This window comes from Mastigoproctus giganteus, chromosome 2, assembly GCF_048544385.1.
Source record: "Mastigoproctus giganteus isolate SK-2022 chromosome 2, ASM4854438v1, whole genome shotgun sequence".
NCBI lineage: Eukaryota > Metazoa > Arthropoda > Arachnida > Uropygi > Thelyphonidae > Mastigoproctus > Mastigoproctus giganteus.
Genome location: NC_143576.1, coordinates 236049372 through 236076419, shown reverse-complemented (window position 1 = coordinate 236076419; position 27048 = coordinate 236049372). Strand labels below are relative to the sequence as shown.

The following is a 27048-nucleotide window of genomic DNA, read 5'->3' as shown; positions in this document are numbered from 1 at the left end:
CAATGCACACAGGCTACCAGGAGAGGTTATTGGGTTTTGTCAGTGATATGCAGGAATTTTTCTAGAAGCGATAAGGATATGCAACCGACATTGTCCCATTGTATAAGGCAATGGTCAGGCCACATCTTGAGCACTACATACTGGTCCGGGGACCTCATTTTAGAAAGGATGTAGGCTGTTGGAACGAGTACAGAGAAGGAGAAAGAGATTCCTGAAGGGAACAAAGGGGTGCTCTTACCAAGAAATGCTTCATTTCGGAAAATTGTAGTGTCTGGAGACTAGGCACCTGCTAGGCGATCTTGTTGAGGTTTTTAAGGCTTTGAATGATAGAGCAAGCTAAATGCTGTTCGGATTCTTCTTCTTTCTCAAAACTACAAGCATTAGGGTGCACAAATTCATATTGAGGAAGGTTGGTTGCGGAACAGATGTGCGAAAGTTTGCCTTTAGCCAGAGGGTGGTTGAACAAAATTTCATCTGTTTTGTAGAAGTTGATAGCTTAAATAAATTTTCAAGGAAGAATTAGACAAACTATTGGAGGGAATGATCAGGTGAAATGGGAAGTGTCGGTTTATTTATTTTTTTGGCTGATGTTGTTATACAGTGGCGGACGAAAAACTGCATCACCTTAATAAAAGTAACATTTGTAGAGTTATTGTTTGATTACAACCATTTTGCAAAGCAAAGGTATTGCATCAGCCGTTTCTATAAATACGGCGTTGGAAGGGTATACACGCTCATTAGTATTCTGCTTTGCGGAGGTGTAACCATAGTTCCATATGTTCAGTTGACACCAAGAAAAAAAAAGTGTAGCTGTTGCTCTGTCCCAAGGAGGGCTTTCTATGCATACTATCGCTGATAAAATAGGCTGCCACCTGTCAACAGCATCCCAGGTGCTCAAATTAAAGCGTGAAATCGGTATGTGAAGAGAAGACCTGGATCAGGCCGTAAGAGTGACTACGCCTTCCTAAGAACGATATTTGAAACGACTATGCCTTGTAATCGCCACGCTAGTGCTCCTGATCTAAAACTGCACTTTGAGGTGGAACTCTGGTGTTGAAACAAGTGCATGCACTATTCAAAGACGGCTTTCGGAATGTAGTCTGCTTGCCTATCGGCCCAAGAAGAAGAAGCGGCTTGCTTTATAGTCGGGATTTTTTTTTTTTTTTTTTTTTTAAGTGAACCCCAAACACGAGAGGTATTAGAACCTATAGTACTTAGTACCGTGCTTGGGTTGGAGGTTGAGAAGACGAAAGAAGATATTTGTTGACATTGGACTTCTGTAGATTGTAATTTTCAGGAAATACGTACGAAGGAAGGTTGTTCCAGAAAACGGCAGTTGAATAAATGAGGAAGATGAAAAGTTGGTTCTGTGGGTTTGAAGTTGGACAGTAAATGGATATAGGCTGGTGGTGGCGGCACGTGTTCGGACTGTTTTGAAAGAGAGAGCAGGAATTATAGAAGCCAATTCAGAAGAACAGTGCCCATGGAAGTATCTGTAAAAGAGGCATGCAGCAGAAACAGTGCGTCTATGAGAAAGCGAGTGGAGAGACTCTGTTAGAGATGAGTCATTAATTAACCTAACTGCCCTCTTCTGAATGGAATCAAGAAACCTGAGAGAGGTTTTGGGGGCACCACCCCAAATGTGGGAACAATATTCCATGGCAGGGCGGATTTGCGATTTATACAGAGTGAGCAGCTGTTTGGAAGAAAAGTAACACCGAGAGCGAAAGAGAAAACCAAGTTTTTTAGATGCAGAGGAAGCAGTATTTGTAATGTGCTTGTGCCAAGAGAGATTAGAAGTCAGGGCAATCCCCAAAAGAGATATATCATTTTGCCTAGAAATCGGAGTGTCACTAAAGATAAGCATAGGAGCAGAAGAATCCTTTTTGCGAGATATAAGACAAAACTGAGTTTTAGAAGGGTTGAAATCAACTAAGTTGTCTTTGCACTGGAGAATTACCTGAAGATCGGCATTTAAGGAATTGGTAGCAGATTTTCGAGAAATTGAAGCTGATTGAGCAGGACAAGATTTCTCAAAACGGAAAGTTGAATGCAATGTGCTATCATCGGCAAAACTATGGATAGAATTTCCATTCAATGGAAGAAGGTCATTAATATACAAGAGGAAAAGAGTGGGGGAAAGAACTGAACCTTGGGGGACACCGGCATTAGTGGAGAAGTTAGAAGACAGAGAGCCATCTACCATCACCCTCAGTGAGCGATCAGAGAGAAAACTGGATAACCAATTACTAAAAACAGTTGGCAAACCATAAGATGGAAGCTTGTTTAGAAGACCTTTATGCCAAACACGATCAAAAGCCTTTGAGATGTCAAGAGCAACTACTTGTGTTTCACCGAACCTTTCCATTGAAGTAGTCCATAAATGGGTAACATAAGCCAGGATATCACCAGTGGATCGACACTGACGGAATCCATACTGGTGATCGTTGATCAGACGGAAGGTTTCTAGGTAGTTTAAGAGTTGGCGGTTAAATTGATTTCTCCATTACTTTAGAAAGAGTAGAAGTAATTGCAATGGGACGATAATTGGATGGGAGGGATTTGTCACCCTTTTTAGGAACTGGCTGGATATGAGCAAATTTCCAAGCAGAAGGAAAAACACCTTTGGAATAAGAAAGTGAAAAAAGGCGGCAAAGAATAAGAATAAGTTCAGGAGCACAGATTTTGAGAACAAGTGGAGAAATACCATCAGGACCTGGAGCTTTCTTAGCATCAAGATTCATCAAAATCCTTCTGATATCCTTTTGACTGAAGACCACAGGAGGCATTGAATGGACCGTGTTGGGATGGTGGGAGGTGTTTTACCAAGATCATTAATACATGAGCTGGAAGAAAAATGGGATGCTAGCAGGTCAGCTTTATCCTTGGCTGAAGTGACAACAGAACCATCTGGTTTGGACAGAGGTGGAAGCAGAGATGGGCAAAAGTTGCGGCCAATAGCTTTGGCAAGAGACCAGAATGCTCGGCTACCATTAGGGCAAGAAGCAAGTTTTCTACTCTTAGCCTGTTCAAACTCTAGTTTGGACTGATTAATAACTGCTTTACAATTGTTGCGAGCTTTGGTTTAGGCAGAAAATTAAACTGAAGAATTAGAAACAAGCCAATTACAATATGCAACATTCTTCTCTTGAACAGCGTTAGCACATTTATTGGAAAACCAAGGTTTAGATAAAGGACGAGATTTTAAAGTGGAGTGTGGGATAAAGGATTCCATTCCTGCAAGAATAATTTCACTGACACGATCTGAGCAAACGTTGACATCAGGAGTTTTGAAACAGTAATCCGACCAAGGAAAAGAAGAAAAGAAGTCTCGCAGGTCATCCCATTTTGCATTCTTGTAATGCCAAACAACACGAGGTTGGGAATAGCCATGAGATAAAGGTTCCATTGGAGAAGAGACAATCACCAAGTTGTGATCTGAAGTGCCTAAAGGACCTCTCACTTCGACCGTGTACTTAGAAGGGTTGTTTGTGAGAAAAAGATCAAGCGTATTGGCTGTATGATTCGGATTGTCCGGTATTCTTGTAGGTAAATGAACAATCTGTGCAAGGTCATTAGTAATTGCAAAAGCCTCAGCATATCGACCTGCTGGGTCGGTGTGACTAGAAAACGGAAGCCAGCTGGAGTTGTGAACATTAAAATCACCAAGGAAAATTACCTCACTGTTAGGAAAGTTGGACCGAAGAAAGTCAAGTTGCAAAGAGAGGATGTCAAAGAGCTCCAATGAGGTAGAGAGATTTTAAGCCAGAGAAGATCAAAGAGAGGAGATTCCAAATTGCCAAGTCTCTGACAGGGAATATCAGAACGGACATATGCACAAGTACCACCTTTGAGGCGAAAGGAATCATACAGCGAATAATTTGGGCATCTGAGATGAGCAGTAGTTGAATCAACCGATAACTGAGATTCTGTCAGAAAAAGTACATGGGGTTTGGCAGACTGCAAGTGGAAATGGACATCGTTGAGATTAGAATTGAGACCACGTATATTTGTTAAATGAATTAGGAAGTCCTTGCTATTTTGCTGTTTAATTATGACTTTTTCAATTCTGCAAATTGCAGAATTGAAGCCTTTCTTGGTAAAAGCAGCACAGTAACACTACTGTACAACCGCTAAAATTTGGGTAACCAGATGGCCAGAGAGTGCAATCCAGTAATACACTTTCTCCAAATTTCTCATGCTCTTCATCAAATCATCAACAAATTCCAAAATATGCAAACCCGACTATAAAGCAAGCCGCTTCTTCTTGGGCCGATAGGCATGCAGACTACATGCCTATCGGCCCAAAAATGCCCACAGCGTCTTCAAACTTGTTATCCTTCAATTTTTCCAAGCCCACAAGGTTTTAAGACGCTGTGGTTAAACCAGTATTCTTTTCAGAGCCGGATCCACTCAGCAAATTCACCAGGAGTCTGATTTACAAACTGATATGCAAATATAAACAGGTATATGTCTTTGGCCTTGAACCCAAATAAAACAAAACTTCAAGAGAATGTTGTTTACAGAAACTTCGGAGTCAAAAATATCACTTTCATCTTCCTCTGTTGTCCTATTAAATCCGTTGAGTAATTCGTAATAACTTTTACTACTAATGATACCATAAAATATACTGTGGTTTATGTTAAAATCTAAAATGAGATTGAACAATAAAACAGATAAATAACAAGCAATTTTTTTTATTGGTGTGCTTTACACTAAACAATATTAGAACATTTACAGTAGAATTTAAGCAACATATTCCATTTACCACAACCAACTACTTCTCAGATATCAAATGGCAAGATTTGGTTTTCTCGCAAAAAAATAATTTCAAATGGTTTCACTAACTTATTATTAGCGAGCTAATGACTGAATAAAAGTGGCTTATATAGGGTTGAATAGTCATTAAGTGTAATTAAAATGCGATATTAAAAAAGGCAAATAACCATACTTTTTACATTTATTTTTAACTCCTGAAAACAAGAGCTACGTTGATTTTGATTTCGTTAATTCAGAATAAGTCCCTTGTATTGTTAAAAGTATTAAGACATTATAAGGTAATCAAATTTTACACAAAACCTCCAATATGCTAATGAAAAATGCGTTGTTCAGTTGTTTCAAGCGAAATATCAACTGACAACGCGAAGTAACTCACAGAGTCAGGCAGACCTAATCTCCACAACAGCAAAATTACTCGAAGGTCCCGGAGCATATAAGAGATATTGTCAGCATGATTACCATAAGAAGGGCACTGCATTAGGATAATTTCATGGATGAGCGGAAACCGATCCATAATCACAAAACACAGTGCTCAGCGATGGTTGCAATTTGTGTTCTCTGGTCCTGGTCTCTATTACCAGCGAATATATACTTCAACGTTCATTTTTATTCATTCCTTTCAGGGCTTTATACAGTCACTGTCCTCCCCACATCTGATGGAAAATGCCCGAGTTCGAACCCATCGATGACTCGAGGAACTTTTATGGACTTACTTTATGTAACTGTATGAATGACTCTTTCTGTATGGATGATTCACTGACAGTTCCATTAATGAGATGGATGAAATTGTCTCCAAAAAAGGGCCTACGAACGTCTATACAAATCCCATTTAAGATTTTCCCATCTGACATTGAATAAATTCAAGAAATGGATGATGAAGGACTACTGGCTGATCACAGCATAATTAGTAATAGCACTTTCCAGATTACTTAAAGATGTTTGGTTTCTCAACTGTCTGTGATATAGCAGCCATGACTGTTTAAATTATCCATTGTCTTTTACACACTATAAAATGCATTGCATTGTTGGAATGAATGTCTATGGGTTAAAAAATTACAGTAGCTCTATTTCAGCATTTTCCGGTTTCAGGATGACTCTAGATAGGTGCCATTAAAACGTCCAGTAACTTTACCACAGATCCTGGACATGCAGTAAACATGCCACCACATTTTAATACATCGAGCAGCAGGCACGCTGTTCTTAAAACATACATTTATCAACCACTCAAAGAAGAGGTATTTTCAATCGCATACCAAAGAGTGAAAAACTATTGATGAAAGCAACAGAAAATACTATATTATGGCAAGAGAGGATTCTGTGGGTGATCAAAACACCGAATAAATTTTTATAAGATGATTCTGAGGAGTTACTAATAGTGGAAAATGATGCAAGAAAGCAAACTTATACAGCATCAGCTAAAAAAAATTCCGATTTCACCTATCCATCCGCTCCAATAGGTTGTCTAGTTCTTCCTTGAATTTATTCAACTTATCTACTTCCACAACAACGGATGGAAGCATGTTCCAACAATCAACCACCCACTGGCTGAAGGCGAGCTTCCGCACATCTATTCTACAACTGTCTTTCCTCAATTTGAATTTGTGCCCCCTCATGTGTATAGTCTGAGCAAGAAGAAGAATCCCATCAGCATTGAGTTTGCTCAAGCCATTCAAAGCCTTAAACACCTCGATCAGATCACCTTGCAAGGTGTCTAGTCTCCAAAGGCTGGTATTTGCAGACATGAAGCCAGTGTTTCTCTTCAGATAGCAGCACATGGTTGGAAAGAGACTTGCCACTGGCTGATCATCAGAATTCAAGTTTTTGTCGAAATTGACCTGGATGAAGGGTGTAATGTCAAATTAAAATTTCATTAGCAAATAAACGATTTTTACTGTGAATTTTTGTTCTGTTAATTTGTTCTGATTTCTGTGCTTCAGATGATTGAAAGAACATGGCATAATTGATATAATAAATAAGTGTGCCAAATTCTTGACAATAACACAGCTTTAATTCTTCTACATTAGAGCAACTCTCCTCTGATATAAACTGTAAGAATTACGATCAAGTCATTGATGTCATTGAAAGATACCATAGAGTGCACATGACTTATAGTTATCATTCTTTTGCCCTCAGAACAGCCAGGATTCTTTGTTGTATGAACTCATCAGAGTGTCGAAAGCGTGCTACAGGGATGATGGTCCACGTTGACCATCATCCCTGTAGCAATTGCTTCCCGCTGTTTTAGCAAATTGGATGGTTGCGCATCTTTACTCCGAACAGCTTGTTCCATCTCAGTGGTCAATTAGATTGAGATTTGGTGACTGGAGAGACAGAGGAAGCTGCAGTAGGTTGAATTAGCTCTCATTTTCCTGGAACCAGTTACTTATAATTTTGGCTTTCTGATGTAGCGCATTATCCTCTTGGAAGAACCCATTCGCACATGGATACTTTGCAGGCATGAAGGGATGCTTCTGGTCAGAAACAACTTCTAGATAATCTGTGTCATCCTGTGTCATAGACGTATCTGCATGCAAAGCGGGATATTAAGGCATTTCCCAATTCGTGATAGTGATCCTCTCCCTCAGAGTACTCACTACACTTCCAGTAAAGAGTGGGGGATCACTACCATATATTGAAATAATAACTATATTAATCAATTTTGCAAACAAAGGTATTTGAACTTCAATTGATGACTTTTAAGTTTAGATCATGCCCTGCTTTTAATGCACTTGAGCACTTGAGTTTTCCGACAGGTTTTGTACTTAGTCCTAGAGAAATCAATAAACATCCAAATGGGGTTTTATGCCATCCACAGAAGAGTGGATGGCATAAAACCACACAGTTACCCTTTTAGCGATTATGAGAGAATGAACTTGCATAATCTGCTCGCAACAAGTCAAATTATATAATGACCCGCAGTGTACATTAAAAATTACTATGGTTTAATTGTGTTCTAGTGAAGTTTAACCAAAGAGTGGATTGAAATTCAATGTTTTGATAAGACAACGAATAATGTACATTGTCACCTGACAAAATAACTCAAAATAGTGAGAGATACAAGCAAACCAGATTCTGCTACACTTCTTGCATCGTTACAATTAGTTTCTGTGCAGCAGTGGACTGCTTCCTGGGGATCCTTCTGCCTTTCTTCTGCATATAGAATGGAAACAGTATTAGTTATGAATCTAGTAATAAATATGTAAATATATAATTATAAAAATAAGAAATTTTGAAACTAATATCTCTATAATATGCATATAGTCTTCCTATACACTGTCAGTTTTCACATTTTAAAAAGTAAGAGTTCTACAAATCTTTTTGAGAAAAGACGTAAAGACAAAACAATGAAATGACTCATAAATGAAGGTACGAGGGGCGTCTGAAAAGTTCGTGGCCTGAGTATGAGAGTTACAGCTGCGAAGAAAGTTTTCTCTTGGCCCTCCAGGATGCCTCCACTGCAGCAATGACGTCACTGTCATTATTGTACGTTGTTGTTGTGGTTTTTGTTTTTTTTTAGGCGCATTAGTAATTTAGGTAATATTGCAGCGTATATATTACATCTGTAAATTGCGTGTGTTCTGTGGTCAATTTGCTGTTTGCTGAACCGTGCTACCCTCGCCTGAGACTAACTAACTCAACTGTGTTGTGAAAAATTCCTCTCGTCATTGACGTGATTGACGTAATTGTCGGTGGTAAAATGGATGCCAGCCAGATATATTTTTCAAATTAAGAAATAGATGACAGTCCGATGGTGCTAGATTTGGTGAATATTGTGGATGGTCCGAGATATCAAAGCTGTACTCATGCAGTGCAGCTATGGGAATGACAGACTTGAGAGCAACGCAGTTGTTCTGGTGAAACAATACTCCTTTGAGGAGTTTTTCTCGGCGTTTGTCTTTAAAGTTTTCGCGCAACGCTTCAAAAGTAATGAGTAATATTCGCTCATGACTTTCTTTTTGAAAGTTATCAACTAGAAACACTCCATCAGCATCCCAAAGCTCTGATGCCATCACCACGCCAGCAGAAGGAATCGACTTGGCTTTCTTTACAAGGAGGAGAAGAGATGCGTTCCCACTGTTTATAGCCTGGTCCTTTGGCTAAAAGTAATGGACCGACGTCTCATCCATGGTCCCAAACCTTGGAAGGAAATTTGCTGGATTTTCTTGACAATGATGCAAATGTTCACTTGACAATTCTTGTGTTTTTTATCTGTTGACAGCAGATCAAAAACGCACAAGAATTGGCAAGAATTATTATATGGTACACACGTTCAGATGAGATGGCCAAGATGCTGGAAATGTGCCGAATTGTCACTCGTCGATCACTTATCACTGGAATCATATCAACAACAAATGGAGTGACCGACGTTGCAGGTCTTCGACAGCATGGGTTATCTCCCTCGTTTAAATATGGTGCCCACTTCTTAACCATAGAATAGGAAGGAGCATCCTCCCCCACTGTTGTAATCACATCCTCAAGAATTTCGTTTGGCGTTAGTTCCTTTTTTCTCAAATATTGGATGACTGCACGGTGACTTATTTGTCCACTTTTCGTCAATCGCACAACTCTTTTGACTTCAGGAACTGGAATTAAAAAACGACTTTATTGAAACTAAATGAAACTTCGTGGGTTACTCTTTAAAGTGTTACACATCAGGTACAGAAAGTTTTAGCACTGTACCACTATCTATCTATCTGTGTATGTTCTTTTTTGGTGGCCCCAAGACTCTAGTCCAAATCCACCCCCAATCCTATCTACAAAACAACTCTGAGTACAGGCCCGAATACCTGCCATGCATGCTACACCCAGGCCACCCCGCCACCACGAAGCAGCCAACACCCAGGCAGCTGACTCCCGGTGACCGTCCCCGACAAGTAGAGCCAAACCTGGGTCCACTATAGGCCTCACTGTGCAAATAAGCACCACCTCCACACCCACCTGAGGCAGTGCTAATCAGGTGGGTGCCAGCATCCGGCACTCAGGCTGCCCTACCTATTGTGCACCTATTTTGCGAAGCACTTCTTCAGATAAAACAATTTTTACAACACTTTTCAACTCTTTTGTGCTGGTTTCGTATCCACATTTTTCGATTTGATTCAACAATTTAAAGCTATGACCTTTTTTGTATTGAAATTGTTGGGTTCCCCTCAGGGGAATTCTGAATAATAATATAAAGCCGATTCTTCGCTTTATAAAAAGAAAAAAAAAAAAAAAAACTATGAAATAAGGGTTGGAAATAATATCTGAGATATCTCTACTATGTTTACGATGTATATCATAAAACATTTCAACTATGAAATATTTATATCGTTAAATAAATACTTCTTAATTTAAATGTTACATTGCCAAAATATATAAAATGCTAAACATATTTTAAATTTTTACATTTATACTCTTTCCGCTAAAAAATCCGCTATTACATATTTTAATCCGCCAAACCTGAAGCAATTCCTCTAAAACTAGCGAGAAAACCGCTAAATTGGCAACACTGGTGGCAAGTGGCATTTGGAGATGCAATGATGAGTCACGTACGAGTTTCTGAGTGGCTCCATTATTTTAAAGTGGGACGGATATCTACAGAAAGAAAGGCGTGTTCTAAACGTTCTTAAAACAGCAGCAATGATGAAACGGCTGACAAAGTGCCCCATTTAGGGCGAAATGGCAGAAGAGAGAGGCATTTCTTAGGGCATATGTGGGCTATTTTAGCCGAAGAGTTGGAAATAATATCTGAGATTTCGCACATTCATTCTGGATACTTTTTTGACAAACACACATCACAGATATTCTCTAATTGAGAATGTCTGTGATATATTGAAAGGCCAGTTCAGCTTCGCAGTTCTGTTCTACTTATCACAATACAGCAGCTAACAAATATAAAAATGGAAGAATAATGAAACCTGGGACTAGACTCCTTCAGACACCTGGTAGAATCTATTCCACGGGGAAAGGCAATGTGGACTGTAATTGGAGCGAAAGGTAGACCTAGTAGATATTGAATAAATGTTTCTGTTTTTTGGAAATCAAAACGGGGTAACTCAGTCACTAACGTTGATTCGGTAGAGTAAGTAGCGGGCGTGAGCATAAAACTTTATATAACTTTGGTTCTAGCTGTTCGATTTTAAAATTTTAAACGGTTTTGATTTTCGTCAAAGATGTTTTCACGTCAAATAAAACATCTTTCGTGCTTACAGGGTACACACGCGTTTTTCTACTGTTTTTTTTTTTTTAGTGTTGAACAAAAGATACCTTGAAAGCAGAAAAGAAATTAAGTTAATAAAAAATACATGAACTCTCAAACATACTTTGCTGGCAAAGTTCCACAGAAGCACACTGACGATCCACTTCTCCAGATTTTAGATTCAATTTCTACAAAAGGCAAATTATTGATAATTAGTTAAGATATTCACCATTATTATTTAGAAATTGATGCTATAATTTAAAATTAAATCTCTAACCCAACACCTCAAGCCAAACAAATTTCAGTTTATATTTCGGAACAGTTTACTGTTCCGAACACGATGAATGGCTTGAAACCCCCATTTCACCAACAAGATTTCTCTAAGTGTCTGGTGGGATACAGATGGCATCCTCCATTAGATTCTTCTACCCTCAGGTCAAACGATCACAGGGAAAAATATATTTTTTTAATTCATTTTCTTATGTATGTGTAATTTTATCCTAAAAATCTGCACAAAATTTTTTGGTCACCAAAATTATTAAAAGTTAACATTTAAAATCAACTTGGTAAATTTAATTTTGGAGGAGCATACTTTGAAATATCTATTTAATTCCAATGCAAAGATGTCAAACTTACCAAACATCGATCATGACGAGGTTCACAGTTTACTGATTGACTGCTTTCAAATTTAGAACAGTTTTTGCAATTGAAGCACTTCAGCCCAGAGGACATACCTGAAAATAGGAAAAAATAAACAGCTAAAATGTATTTGAATGGGAATATCACAAATAAAACTGTTCATTTTTATTGAGAAATATCTTAAATAAGCAGAAAAGTAGTACATCCAAGATCTCTTTGAATGCTCCAGGATTTATTACCTTGCCCTGTCTAAATGTCAGAGAATAAAGATAGTAAGTATATTTTTTCAGAGAGAAAATATTAAAGAATTTTGGAACAAAGTATGTGGAAACAGTGGTCAATACCATAATTCTCTGATTGTGAATCCCTTTGTAAATGTGGTCCTCTTATCACTGATTTTAATCATTTCATGCACCCCTCTTCCTTCCATAAGGATATATTCTATGTCCTTAGGGAAGGAAGAGGGGTAAATGTATCTCTGATGCCTTCTGACATGTTCTCAGTATTCAATATGCAAATTGCCTTTACTATTATCCTCGTAAATTAACAAATTTTGCTACAAAACATCGTTTAATGAATCGACTAACCATTATTATAAAATTTACTGCTTATATAGTAAGAAATTGAACTAGATGTGTTATTCATAGTGGATTTTGAGCAGAACACCAACTTACCGATAGCCATAAGAGTTAGCAAGAAGCATGGAGTGAAAAGCATCGCAGCAGGTTTGGATTTCTTGTACTGAAATAAGAAAATAGAGAGGAAATATATAATATTATATTTCAGACCTGGAATCTAATATAATATAATATTATATTAGATTCCAGATTTGTTGCGGAAATATTTCTCAGTCAATGTGTGAAGAAGAAAATACGCACCAACAATTCATGTTAAAAAATGGTATCAAACTGCAATCCATTTATCGGATTGGATTCAATCCGATCATACTTTTAAACAAATTTTTAAATATATATAAAGTATATATAAAGTGATATATATTTAAGTATATATAAAGTGACACTTTATTGGTACATCCTTATAATTCAAGGAATTGACAACTTCTTGAGAGATGATGTCACATGTCCATACTTGTCTACACTAAGTGGCCACTTTACTAGTATCTCAAAATATATTCGACGTCCTCCCACACCGAGTGGAAAATAACTGAGTTTCAATCCCCTCCTTGATACAAGAATTTTATGGACTTTTTTTTCGTAATGGACAATGGAGGATTGAAAAAATGCCTAGTCTGACGAATCCCGGTTGGTGTTGTTTCACGTTGATGGAGGACCAGAATGTGACGAAATCAGCATGAGTCCATAGGGTCATCCATTATACTGCCCTCCTTCCCAATCATGAAATAGAACCCTTGCCAGATTAAAACCATACGAATGGAACTCAAATTATCCGAACCCAACATGAGGATTGCCCATCCTCACGGTTAAACTTCTGGATAACGGAATATCACCTTTAAAGATATCACCTTGCAATTCAGGTATATTTATGATTTTTTTCTATTCGTTTTCATTTAATGATTCATTTTAAAGAAATATGGCATTTTTTATTATTTTTTTTTTCGTTAGAGTTTATACAATTCAAATTTTCTGAGGAGGTTTATGTATTCCAGGACATCTTTCTCGACATATTTAATTTTGGATGTACATACAGTACAATCTCGTTAAAGCAAAATTCAAGAGACTTAAGCCCTCGTGGGTAGCACAGTTGGTAGGATGGGCGTCCTCCTCACACCAAAGACCTGAGTTCGAATCCCGTCGATGAAGTGATGAATATTTATGGGCCTTTTTCACAACGTTGTTGAGTTAGTCGGTCTCAAGCGAGGGTAGCATGGTTTTTCTCCTGGAATCTCTGGTTTTTCGTCCAACAAACAGAAAATCGACTTCAGAACACACGCAATTTAAAGACAATATACACGGAGCGACATGGCCTTAGTCGCCGATGCTCCTAAAACCCAAAAACAACAACAAGAGATCTAAATTTTCATGTTTTGTAATAATAGGTCTATGATGGTCAAGTTTTATCGTTTTAAAAACGATAAGAATGATGCATAAGAAACATAAAGGATTCTCCACACAATAAATAAATTACACGTCAGTTTAAATATGTATTGTGTGGGTTAACCAAGCCGGAATAACTCACTAGGGAAAATCCTACTCCCTCTTCTGGAGATCGATGAAGTCTTCGTCTGAAGCAGCCGTTAAGATGCCCTCATGTTTCCGATGAGATTTATCAGTCATGCTATCTTTTGATAAAGATCCGCCTTGACAGTCTGTTCCCAACGCTGCGCATCTCATTCCGTCACCTTTGACTTCCTACTGCACTTGCTTTCGTTGGTGTCCGTTTTTTCTGCATTTTTTCCCTTTCTTACAATACTTCAGAAACTGAATTTATTAAATACAGTTTCATTAAATACCTTTCACGTGTCACTGTATTTCGTACTTTAGCACCTTCTAGGCGCACAATGAAGAAGAGGGGAGATTCTTGTTTATTACTGAACAGAAGGATTTTGAAAAAATGTAACAAAAATCTTGATAAAATATTTAATTTAGATATTCTGTATGAAAAGAAATGGTCAGCGTTTACCCCTAAAACCGTAAGCCAATGGCCCTCGTTTGCCCTGTCTACATATCGAAAGTGTGAATTGGTTCAAGAGAAACATCAGTTTCGATATTTGATATAATTAACTAGTACCTGGTGCTAGAAATCCACGGAAAGTATTGTACATGCACTTCCTTGAACTGCAAAAATCGATTCCTTTATTAAGTCACTGTTAGGTTAACAAATAGCTATTTCACCGTGCCTACCAATTCCAAGCACTGTGAGCGACTGGTCTGTGATGAAACCCTAACCCACCAATCAAGTAATCTGTGGTGTCAAGTAATCGAATGGCTCTCTTCATCAGCTAATTGCCTTTCCCCGTAAAAAGAACCATTAAGTCTCATCAGAAGCCAGAGTTTTTCAAGGAATTTGCTCCTAGTCCTTGTTTTTGTTTGAAACAAAGTTTCTTTAAGAATGACCTTTGAAGGTCATTCAATCGAAAATATATCTGAGCTGATAGTCTATATTTTGATGTTGAATTCCACCTGAAATATAATTTCGAAAATATTTAAATTATCAAAATTCAAAACATGAAAATATATCAAAATTTCAGGAATAGATTTTCAAAAGACAAATATCATTTGGTAAACTAATAATTATTCGTGCTTATACACTGCTTGACAAAATTAACAGAAAACAGAAAATGTGGTGTAACTCGTGCAGCTTTGCAGCTTGCGATGAAGCAGGATAAAATTTGGCACAGTTATGTTCTCTGATGAGTCCCATTTTAGCCTACAAACAGATTCCAGACGTTATTTCATCTGGAGACAACGAGAATTCGGTACCATCCCTCCAAAATCAGAGAAAGGACACTTACGGTGGAGGCAGTGTTCTCGTGGGACGGAATAATGATCAACGGCCGCACCCATCTTCATATATTTGATAGGGGTACCGTATCGGACCGAGAACCGCTCCTCGAACCCCATGTACGACTTTTTTATTTTTAAGGGCGCGGTTGGGCCAGATTTTCTTTTCATGCACGACAACGCCACTGCAACATAGAGCTCAAGTGGTGGAGGAATATCTTGAAACTGAAGATATCCAACGACTGCCCTGGCCAGTACAATCACCACACTTAAATCTGATCGAACATGTATGGGACGCCCTTGGATGTCGCATTGCACGCCGACAGCCAACTCATTGGTCATTTGGTGAGCTGCACTGGTAGAAGAATGGATTTGTTGCAGACTCTTATAGACACACCGTTAGGAGGTGGTGATCAACGCTGTACTGATGTCATATGATCATATTTTCGAGCATCTTGTATCGACTTCTGTAATGTGACCTTTTTTGGTAATTTTTATGCAACCCCTATAAATGTCCCTCAACCTATCCGAAGTTTCTCGCTGTCTCCTCATTTCATCGTTATTCTTTGGTACACCACCATACCAAATTTTGTCCCGCTTCATCGCAATCTGCACGAGTTACACCAAGTTTTCTACTTGTTCTGTTAATTTTGCAGAGCAGTGTATTTAGTGATTAAACACTTTGGGAAATCACGCTAGGTGAACGTGTGCTCTGTTGTAGAAAATTAATTTGATTTTTCATTTTTAATGTGATACTCTCTTTTAGTAATGCTTTCGATACTATATCACATGTACGATTATTGTATAAATTGTAGGAATGTGGCATTAGAGGTAAGCTACTATTATGGATAAAAGGATGGTTAAGTGGTAGGACACAAAGAGAGGTTATAAATGGTCATAGCTATTCATGGACCAATGAGCGGAATTAGGTTCCATAGGGGTCACTGTCTACTACTTCAAGAAGATTTAGATAAACTAAGCGGACTAGCTGAAAAAGTGGCAACTGTGGTTTAATATTAATAAATGTAAGATACTGCATTTGGATGGCAGTGATTTTAGAGTCACATACCATCTGGGTGGTACAAAACTCAAGGTAGTAGAGTATGAAAAATATCTAGGAGTAATTGTATAGGCCGATATAAACTTCTGTGAGCAGCGCAAGCAAGCTGCTCGTAGAATATCCCATGGAGTTGTATTAATGATGTACAAGCATTTTGCCAGCAGAGACAAAGAGGATATTATCCCATTGTATAAGGCAATGGTTAGGGCACACCTGGAATGCTGAATACCGGTTTGGAAACTTCATTTTAGGAAAGACAGAGATCTATTCGAAAGGGCGCAGAGAAGAATAACAAAATATTCAAACAAAATAAAAGATATTCTTACCAGGTTTAGTCAGATTTAGCATAAATTATATGAATAATTCTAGCCCACACTGCAATGTTGTCGTTATTGTTGTTGTAGGATTTTAGGAGCATCAGCGACTAACGCCATATTGCTCCGTGTATATTGTCTGTAAATTGCGTGTGTTTTATGGTGGATTTTCTGTTTGCTTGATGAAAACCCCGAGTTTCTGGGAGAAAAAACCATGCTACCCTCGCCTGAGACCGACTAACTCAGCCACGTTCTGAAAAAGGCCCACAAAAATTCCTCATTTAATTGACAGGACTCGAACTCAGGTCTTTTTCACCAGGTGTGGCGAGGATGGCAAATCTACCAGCTGTGTTACCCACCAGAGCACCATAGCCAGGAATCGTTGTGTAGAATGCAAAAACTTAGAATGCGGAAAGAGATCATGGTGCTCAGAAGACTGGTACATAGCTAGATCCTGTCAGTCCACGTCGAACATAGACAGGATTTCAAGGGCCATAGGATCTGATATTAGTGCAAGGGCGATACCTAGTTGCTGTACTGCATCGAATTTTACTGAAGAATTGCAGTTGCAGCACACTACCCAAACATCACAGTATTCAATGTACAGCGTCTACTTTTCTGGTGTACAGTCCATAGTAATTGGTACCTGAAACATTGAAAACCTGTAGCGTGGAGAAACGAATCACACACTGCTTTCCGATCTGATGGACATGTTTGGGTTTAGCAGATTCTTGAAGAACATTATTTACCACAGTGTATACGAAACTTCACAGTTATTTACGTAACTGTGAAGTTTGGTGAAGGTCTGTTGCATCTTGGGTTGTTTCTTGTGGTTTCGACCTGGACTATTGGCCGTTATTACTGGGACACTGAACCGCACAGCCTGTAGTGACTTGCTTTAAAAATATCGATATGCAACAGTTTAATTGGCCTGCCCACAACCTCAACCTTAACTCCACTGAACTGGAATTTAGGTTTCGGGTCAGACCAGCAAGTCGGCAATCAGTAGTTGAATTGACCGCCGTGTTGAAGACAAAATGGACCAAAAGGTTACCTTCCTCTTATTGAAAATTGGTCCGGAACTACTGGTTACAGTGTACAATTAAGACCAACGATGGGGCGACACATTATTGCCGATGAGCCTACAACTACCCTTGAAACGTGCATGCGTCCAGTTACTTTTGGCAATATAGTGCACATTATCACGCTCAATAAACATTCAATAATGCAGAAACATACTTTCGTTGATAGCACTTGAAGAATTCTTTCTTTCTAGAAAAGACAGAAAAAAAGGAAAATAATCTGAGAAGGAAAAATGCGCAAATTATCTTTGCTGAAAGAAACTGGAGAAAAGCACCAGGAGATTAATAATTTATTTAACTCTACTTGACGTTTTATTCATTCTGTGCATTGCTCATTCCTGTAGCTTCCCGCTGATACGTGGCAGTAAATTCTTTGGGCTTTTGCGTCATGAATATAAATCAAGTTGACATAGGAATTGCGGTCCATTGCCTCTTTTAGCACTCTTTTGGTTTACGTTAATACGACGGAATCATCCCAACGGTGTTTCAACGGAATGAGCGAACTACCCGTTCTAGAATTGTCGCTGCATTTTCCCCGACTTTATATTCGTGTGAACAGGAAATCAATAAAGATGCAACTGTGGAGAGTAAAGCAACGTATTTTAATGCAGTTTTAAAACGTAAAAGGAACACGATAAACCTGAAAAGACGTACAAACTGACTGCATTCAGGGAAGTCCGGCTAATTTTCTTGTGCACCCCGTGTACTTTTTTGATAAGAGAACATTAAAAGAACTGACATTTACGTTAATTCTGAGAAGCAATAAAAGTTTTTAAATTTCGAAACTTTTGGTTGTTTTTTGATTACATTTTATGCACATTCATTTCTTTTCTTTTTAATTTTATGTTAGTGATTAATTGGTTAAATCAACGTAATATTACTTCTTGTTCGTTTATTTCCATTTGATGAAATTCAGAGCCTTGTAACCTTGTGATAATCAGGTGGTGGTTAGCAGTATATTTTGCACACTGGTGTGCAAAACTTAAGGACCAACACTATTTCTAAAGGTTACAACCACAAAATCTTTACTTAAAGTACTCTTTACTGATGAGAGTAGATTCAGTCTCAGCAGCGATTCTGGACGTCAGCTAATCTGGCGATAGGTTGGCACACGGTACCACCCCGCAAACATCACTGAAAGGGATCGATATGGTGGTCGAGGTGTTCTCGTCTGGGGAGGCGTTATCTTGGATGGACGTACACAACTCCAGATACCGGAAGGCGATACTGTAACCGGTGCACGCTACTGTGCTGAGGTAATCCTTCCCCACGTGCGAGGTGACATTGGCCCCGAATTAATGTTTAGGGATGACAACGCCACACCCCATCGCATTGCAGCTGTTGATATGCTTTTGGAAAGTGAGGATACTGTTCGTATGGATTGGCCTGCTCGTTCCATCGATCTAAATCCCATCGAACACATATGGGACGCTCTGGGGAGACGCATAGCGGCACGTCTACACCCACCAGAAAATGTTCACCAGCTGAAGATGGCGCTGACAGAGGAATGGACGATGTTACCGCAAGAACTTATCAACAATATTGTTCTAAGTATGGACAGGCGGTGAAAAGCCTGCATCGACGTTAGGAGTGGCCATATCTCCTACTGAGGACCACCTCTTCCCTTCCTTCGTTCCATCTTGGCAGTGATGCATATGTATCATGGCAGCCAGTACTCTGTTGCCATTTTTGAATAAAGTCCCTCTGTATCGTTTTGTTTCCGTTGTTGTATCGGTGTTGTTTCCTTCATCATTTCTGTACCTTACGAGGTTCCTTTGGTATGCTGTTCCCACATCGAGGCCACTCCTATGAGAAGCTACAGGTGAAAACCTGACTGGTCCTTAAATTTTGCACACCAGTATATATATAAGTATATAGGCTTATTATACACAATGTACATAATTAAATTTATATATGTTGTAAACATATTGACTTATAGTCACTATACATAAATAATTAAATTTATTTTGCCCAGTAAATACGAGGGGTGCTAATTTAATTAGCGGATTAACGCAAGATCTTATCTTAATTGTCATCATCTGAATCTCCTGTGGATTTCTCCTTCTCGAATTATTCGAACCCGCGGCCTTTGGGTTGCCAGGCAGGCACTTTACCCACCCGGCTAGCCCGATCGGCGTTTAATCTAATAAAAAAAGCATATCCAGCTTTATCACTTTTTGTGAGTGAAATTTGCTGTTTTTAAAAATATTATTAAGTGATTTAAAAAAGAATTGTGGTGTGTATATTGTATATCATCGGGGGGTAATGTGAATTAGTTTAGATAATCGATTTCTGATGATCCACGTTCGGATAATCGAGGCTCCTCTGTATTGCATATATTGAGTGTGTGTGTGTGGGTGGGCAGAGGCGCATACAGTACTGTACGCGCCTCAGCCCACACACACATTCAAAAACACAGAGAAAAAAAATCAACTTCTTTACTCAATAACTTGGTCACTGATAGGCATAACCGAATGATTTTCTATGTGCGATTTCCCATGATTCATGAGTGATCGAATGATTTCTAATGATTTAAAAATACGCTAGTAAAAGTGAGATAATAAAACTGCCCTTCTTTAAAAAATAAAAAATATATATACACTCCATCCTAAAAGTTTGGAACCATATTTCATTTTTTTTTTAATTTTCAAAGTTTTTATTAAAATAGGACCAACTTGTTTACGTTTTTATTAAAATATTTATTTATGTACATAAAAATATAAAAAAACTTAATATTTAAGAAATTTCTAGAATATTCGAGAATATTCTAGAAAGGTGTAGAAGATTCCTGAATGTCGTAGAACACTGCAAAAAGATTCCTGAATATGGTAGAACGTACATTGTGGATGATTCTAGAATATTCTAGGAAGTGGGAATATTGTGTCAATATTAGCATTAGCATTAGTAGAGGCATTTGATGCAAGAAAGCAAGCTTATGCAGCATCAGCCAAAACAAAAAAAAAACCACTTCCACTTCACCCCTCTGTTCGTTCAAAATACCTGTCCAGCTGAGCCTTAAACTTATTTAGGCTATCAACCTCCACCACAAGGGATGGAAGTCTGTTCCACCAACCAACCACCCGCTGGCTAAAGGCAAATTTCCGCACGTCTATCCTACATCTGTCTTTCCTCAATTTGAATTTATGCCCTCTCAGGTGATTATTCTGAGCTAGAGGAAGAATCCCATCAGCATTGAGCATGCTCAAACCATTCAAGGCTTTATACACCTCTATCAGATCACCTCGCTGGTGCCTAGTCTCCAGACACTGTAATTTGCAAAACTTAAGCCTTTCTTCGTAAGAGCACCCCTTTGTTCCATTCACTAATCTTGTTGCCCTTCTCTGTACTCGTTCCAGCAGCTCTACATCCTTCTTGAAATGAGGCCTCCAGACCTGTATACAGTACTCTAGGTGTGGCCTGACCATTGCCTTATACAAGGGAATAATCATCTCCTTATCCCTGCTAGAAAAATTCCTATATATCATTGACAATACACCATGAGCTACTCTTGCAGCCCGTCTGCACTGTCAAAAATAATCTAATAAATTCTAATAATATTATAGAAGATTGAAATGATCCTAGTGTTTTTGCAATAATATAAATTAAGAAATTAGGGATTTAATTTATAAAATCGAACACCAATTATTCAAAAAGTGTTTGGTGCAATTATTGTGTTTCGTGAGAAACATGGCAAGAAATATGGAACTGAATGTTGAGAAAAGAAGTGCTATTATCATTTTGTATAAAGAAAGTTATTCAATGAGAAGTATTGGCAAAAATTAGGTGTTTCATTTAAAGGAGTACAAACTACCATTCGACGATTCAGGAAGACTGGCAGTTTAAAGGACATGCCACATCAGGATAACGGCGCGTAACAATGGAGGCACAAGATATGAAGCTGAGTTCAATAGGAACAGAGGGACTCCATTTTCTATATCCACTGTAAAACATCATCTTATACAAACAGAGCTTCATGATCATGTAGCGATCCAAAAACCCTTATTAACACTGGAAAATCGAAAGAAACGGTTGGCTTGGACTAAGAGCCATCGACATTGGACAACTGAAGAGTGGAAAAACTTATTGGGGACAGATGTATCCAAATTTGAAATTTTTGTATCCAAGTGTCGAATTTACATGAGATCAACCGAAGAAAAATTGGTGCCACGTTGTTTAGTGCTTGCAACCACAGTCAAGCGCGGTGGTGGTTCCATCATGATCTGGTGTTGCTTCTATTTTTATGGATTGGGTGACAACGTCAGAATTGAAGGAATTTGAAGAAAAGAGTGCTATAAAGCATTCTTAAACATAATGCAATATCCTGTGGACTTCGACGTTGTGGAAGAAATTTTATTTATAAGAAGATAATGACCCGAAGCACAGGTGCAGGGATTTTAAGGACTAAATAATAGGAGGAGATATTGTCTGACTTAAACCCAATAAAAGTTTTTAGGATCATCTAGACCATCAAGTTCGTGAAGTCTGCCCACCTTCACAAAATTTAGGAAAACCTTGCAGATCGCTTAGAAAAATGTTAATGAAGACACATTTATAAAATTAATTACCAAACTGCCACGTCTGTGTAAGGCAGTGATAAAATCTCGTAGAGGATATTTTCATTAAAAATCAGTATAGTTGTGAATATTAATCATTTCAATTGTTTTGCTGTAAATTTTTAAACGCTTAATAAAAAATCTTAACATACTTTGTAGTACGTTGCTTTTTAATATCAAATCTTACAAATTCAATAAATTTCAAAAAGAAAAGAAAAATTGTTGCCATTCACTGTGATCCCAAACTTTTAGGCAGCAGTGTATATAATAAAATAAAAACTATATGAACAAAAATATATTTAATTTCTCTCTTTATAGAAAGAATTGAAGAACTTTTTTTTTGGTCTAGTCATGTAGAATCTCAGTCGATCAATTTTTATTTTCCATAAATTGAAATTCAACGTATTTATCATGAAAATGGCCGACTAGGTACTTTGCCATTAATCGATTTCGCTTATATTAGCTCCACTCTCATCCTTATCTGATTTGCAATCAGAAAGTGCTTGTTCAAGTAATAAAAAGAATTTTTAAAAAAAAAATCAAAGAAATGTTTATTTTCCTAGCTTTTCTCGCTTTCTAACCAAACGTTCTGGTATTATTTTTCAGCACTATTGATTTGGCTATCATCGACTAAACATTGGCGAGAAACCGTTTGATTTATGATTCCATTAAAGAAAAAAAATAACAGAACGTGTTGTTTCTTTCTAGCACGCATGCTCACATAAAAGAGAGAACTTTACTACGTGCACCGCGTTTTATATGGAATATTTTTCTTTATTTTTGAAGAATTGAATAAAAAGAAAATGTGTGGCGTTAAACGAACGGACTACCCAAACTTTTGACCTCTCAGATTGTCTAAGAAGGAGGAAGACAAGAAATGGTAACATATAATTATTATTAACTCGCTCATTTATCTTTTAATTCCGAAAAAATCACAGGAGAAAAACATAAACCCATTACAAACAAATATGTTCAGTTTCTACAAGGGAGTAAAGAAATAAGAGAATTGTGCATTATCTTAATGGGGCTGTTAGATCAACTCTTTTTCAGAGTTGGACTCAAATATGAGATGCTAACACTTGAAGAGTCGTACAATGATATAACATGATCAGAGACAGTTTAGTTTATTCTTCCTTCGTGTTTATTTTTGAGTATTAAGCGCCAAAGCAACTACGGCTATGAGGCGTCATTATATTGTCTGTAAATTGCGTGTATTCTGTGGTCGATTTGTCTGTTTGCTGGACAAACAACTCGAGTTTCCGAGAGCAAAAACCATGCTACCCTCTAATGTTTTTTTTCTCCAGAGAAAAAGTAATTTGGCCACCTTCCAGAAAAATTCTTAACGTCATTGACAGGATCCGAACCTGAGCACTCTTTACTCGGCGTTGGGAGGACAGTGATTATATCCACTGTTCTATCCGTGAGGGCCATTCTTCCTTCATCGAATTCCATGAATAGATTTTTGCTTCACTTCAAACAAGGGACACAAACTTTTTTATATGATCTTACATGACACGCACAAGAAAAAATCATCAGTCGCGTGGGTCGTTTAGAAAACCATTTAAAATCAGCTGCTTTCCACCACCTCGATATCTCGTTCCAGTAGCACATTAACAATCAGATTAAACCCTTATATACTGAGGTGCCATTTTTGGGACATATCATTGCCCACGCTGTTACTCGTCGATCATGCTGAATGTGCGTTCTTCAGTCCATCTGGTGGTTCATCGGCCGGCTGTCTGCAGTAATATATGTTGACATGACCATTAACCCGATATACGGCCCACCCACAATTTCAGTCGTCGTATTTTCATCAATATTTGCCCCCCCTGCCGAAAACTGAAACGACTGACTAGTCTCGTGACTGTTGGGACTAATGAGCACCTAAGTTTCAACCGATTTCTCTAAACAGATCCAGTTAGAAAAGGCTCGAGTTCGAATCTCGTCAATGACGCGCGGAACTTTTATGGACTTTTTTTCACTCCGTGGCTGAGTTAGTCGGTCTCAGGCGTAGATCGACTAACTCAGCCACTCTTTTCTTTTCTTCAAATGAAATCAGTTTCAGTTTTCGGCTTCGGACTGCATGTACAGAAGGTGGCTTATTCCATCCTAACATCACGAAGACTATGATCCTTACCTATTCTAATTTGCATATGTGATCGAATTAAATTCAGTACTAATTTGTTGATAAATTTCGAGTGCATGACTGCGAGGTTATCGTTGCACGATTGAAAATAATCGTATCAAAGATTTTCGCTCATCTTGATTAGTTAAAAAATTCTTACGTAATGAATTCTTAGACTTAATCGTATTCCTGCCAGCTTTTACCATCTGATTTAATTAAACAAAATAAAATCAGCCATTGTTAAAATAAGATCGTATTGGCTCTATAATTCAATCTTGAACCATAACTGCTTGATTTCAATTATTTCTGAGATGAAAGAATGGAAGAAGCAATCAAATTTAACAAATATAACCTAAAATATTAAACTGCATACAGACACATGGGGATTAATGAATGATTTTTAGTAATATTGATGTAATGGATTTTATTAGAATTAAGTACATATTTTAAAGTTAAAATAAAAGAGCAAGAAAGACATTTATATCGTTAAGAACGAAGTTTATAGATTTAACCCAATTGGAGCGTCAAGTGTCTCGTTTCACCACTTACTTATTGAAGTGGCTGGGCTCTGGATTGATCATTCATTTAAAAATCTGGGAGTTATTAAACGCTTCGCTGGTAGCTTTAAAAGTAAATCATCCATAGTGATTATCAGATTTTTAAACAGCTAATGTGGGGATGTCTCTTCTCCTCAGTTGAAGTTTTTCGGGGACTGAATTGAAAGCACTTAAGTTAGTTAAATTTCTCCGCTTTCTCGAGTACATTTTTCAAAGCAGAGATTATTACTTGACAGAGTATTAAAGATTTATTTCTCTGCAAGGAGATTAATAATATGGGTTCCCCTTCTAGACTGCTCGACAAAATTAATAGAACACGTAGAAAACGTGGTGTAACTCGTGCAGCTTGCAATGAAGCGGACAAAATATGGTATGGTGGTGTACCATAGAACAACGATGGAATGTGGAGACAGCGAGAAACTTCGGACAGGTATAAGGGACATTTATAGGAGTTGTATAAGAATTATCAAAAAGGTCACATTACAGAAGTCGATACAAGATGTTCGAAAATATGATCACGTGACATCAGTATGGCGTTGATCCCCACCTCCTAACGGTTAAACAGGATTGACAGCGGTGAACCATGCTCGATATAACGGTGTCTATAAGATTCTGTGACAACAAATCCCATTCTTCCACCAGCGCACACCTTAACTCACCAAGTTACCGACGAGTTGGGCTGTCGGCATGAAATGCGTCCCACACATATTCGATCGGGTTTAAGTCTGTGATTGTGCTGTCCACGGCAGTCGTTGGATATCTTCTGTTTCAAGATATTCCTTCACCACTTGAACTCTATATACAGTTGCATTGCGTGAATGAAAAGACAATCTGAGCCAATCGCACCGCTAAAAAGTTCCACATATAGCTCTGTAAGGTGGTGGATCAATTTCTATTGGATACTCTTAACTTGCATGCCAGGATACAAATATTCATCTTCGGCGACACTGTTCACATTAAAAAATTCATGAAAAACATTTTGTTCTGTTACTTTTGTCGAGCAGTGTAGTTTGCTGGCTACTTTTTATCATTTTTGATATAGTTCATTCAAGGAACTCTTTGACTAGTCATTCATTCAGACTTGTTTTTCTACCTGTAGGAATAAAAGTCAAAAAACGGGGCCCGCTTTTTGTGAGAGGATATACTATACAGATTAGAATTTGCAACGTGCGAATGACACTATCTTTAGAACTTAGAAATATCTAAGAGTAATTTTTGCGTTTCTTAAAGCATCACCATAGAATTTTTCCAGAATGAGCGCCAGATATCACTTGTGGATTGACAACTCTGGAAACGTCATTGACGATCGTTAATCAGATGAAAGATTTCATAAGTATAAGAGACTGACGCTAATGGATTTCTCCATTACTTTAGAGAGAGTTGAGATACGAGCTACAGAATGGTACTTGGAAGGCAAGCGTTATGGGGATTTCTATGCTATACTGTGAATATATGCAAACAGTGGCTTGAAGTCATATAATTCAAGTTATAGACACCTGTAAAATAATCCAAACTTCAAATTCGATGGAAAATTTATGATCCAGATTAAAACAACGGCAATCATTTGTAAAAGTTATAATAGCACTATTCAATCATTGTTTCATGTCATCACAAAAGAAGAGATTAAAAATTTTGCTGATTCAGTTTTTGATTCGACAATCTAAATCTCGAAGGTTTAAGTAGTAATCAAAAATAAAGGATTTGAAATAATGAAAAGCAAAAAGAGAGAAAATCGGAGGTTATGATTAGTTAACAAGTACGCGTAATTACATGATCATTATGATCACATGCTTTTTAGAATAATAGTAGTACATATAGATTTTTTCCAAAAATTAATTATTATTTTTGCAATATCTTCATCAGCGAAGAAAGTTCACGCTTAATGCATGAACTGCACAGGTAATCTCTATCGTTCTAAGGTTTACGTAGCAACTGGCTATTGGATAATGTCTTAAACTTTTAAAAAACCATGAACTTATGAGGAAAATATATGCGACTCACCTTTCGATACAAACTTTTCCCTAAAAGGCATAAACTACTCAAAAACGAAAGCAAAGAATCGACTTTCTAAATTGTCGTCTATCTTAACGTCCAGCCTCCTCACTGGTCTGTGATATTGCCTTGTAGAAGATGTCTGTCTTGCGCAGATCGAATGATTGCGAGCTAGTCAAAATAATGCGCTGTAGTGACTGCGCATCTTATGGTAACAGCTTCCGATGAAGCGTGATTAGTAGCTGGATGGGTTATTCGAATGGGAACAGTCAGGATTAGATGAAAGGTAGATGAGTGGTATCAGCATTCGCATTTTAGTGGTGGAATAATCATGAGCTGAACTTCTG

At 37.9% G+C, this 27048-nt stretch overlaps 1 protein-coding gene across 1 annotated transcript; it reads right to left on the bottom strand.

Annotated features, from left to right (window-relative positions):
* Positions 1-7481: 7481 nt before the first annotated feature.
* LOC150090268 (uncharacterized) lies at positions 7482-26824 on the bottom strand. Its single transcript, XM_090369040.1, has 5 exons — positions 26711-26824; positions 12271-12337; positions 11594-11691; positions 11082-11145; positions 7482-7929 (listed from the first exon to the last, which is right to left on the bottom strand). Exons 2-5 carry the CDS (start codon positions 12311-12313, stop codon positions 7802-7804), a joined length of 333 nt encoding a protein of 110 aa, XP_090225166.1. The 5' UTR covers positions 12314-12337; positions 26711-26824; the 3' UTR covers positions 7482-7801.
* Positions 26825-27048: the final 224 nt, after the last annotated feature.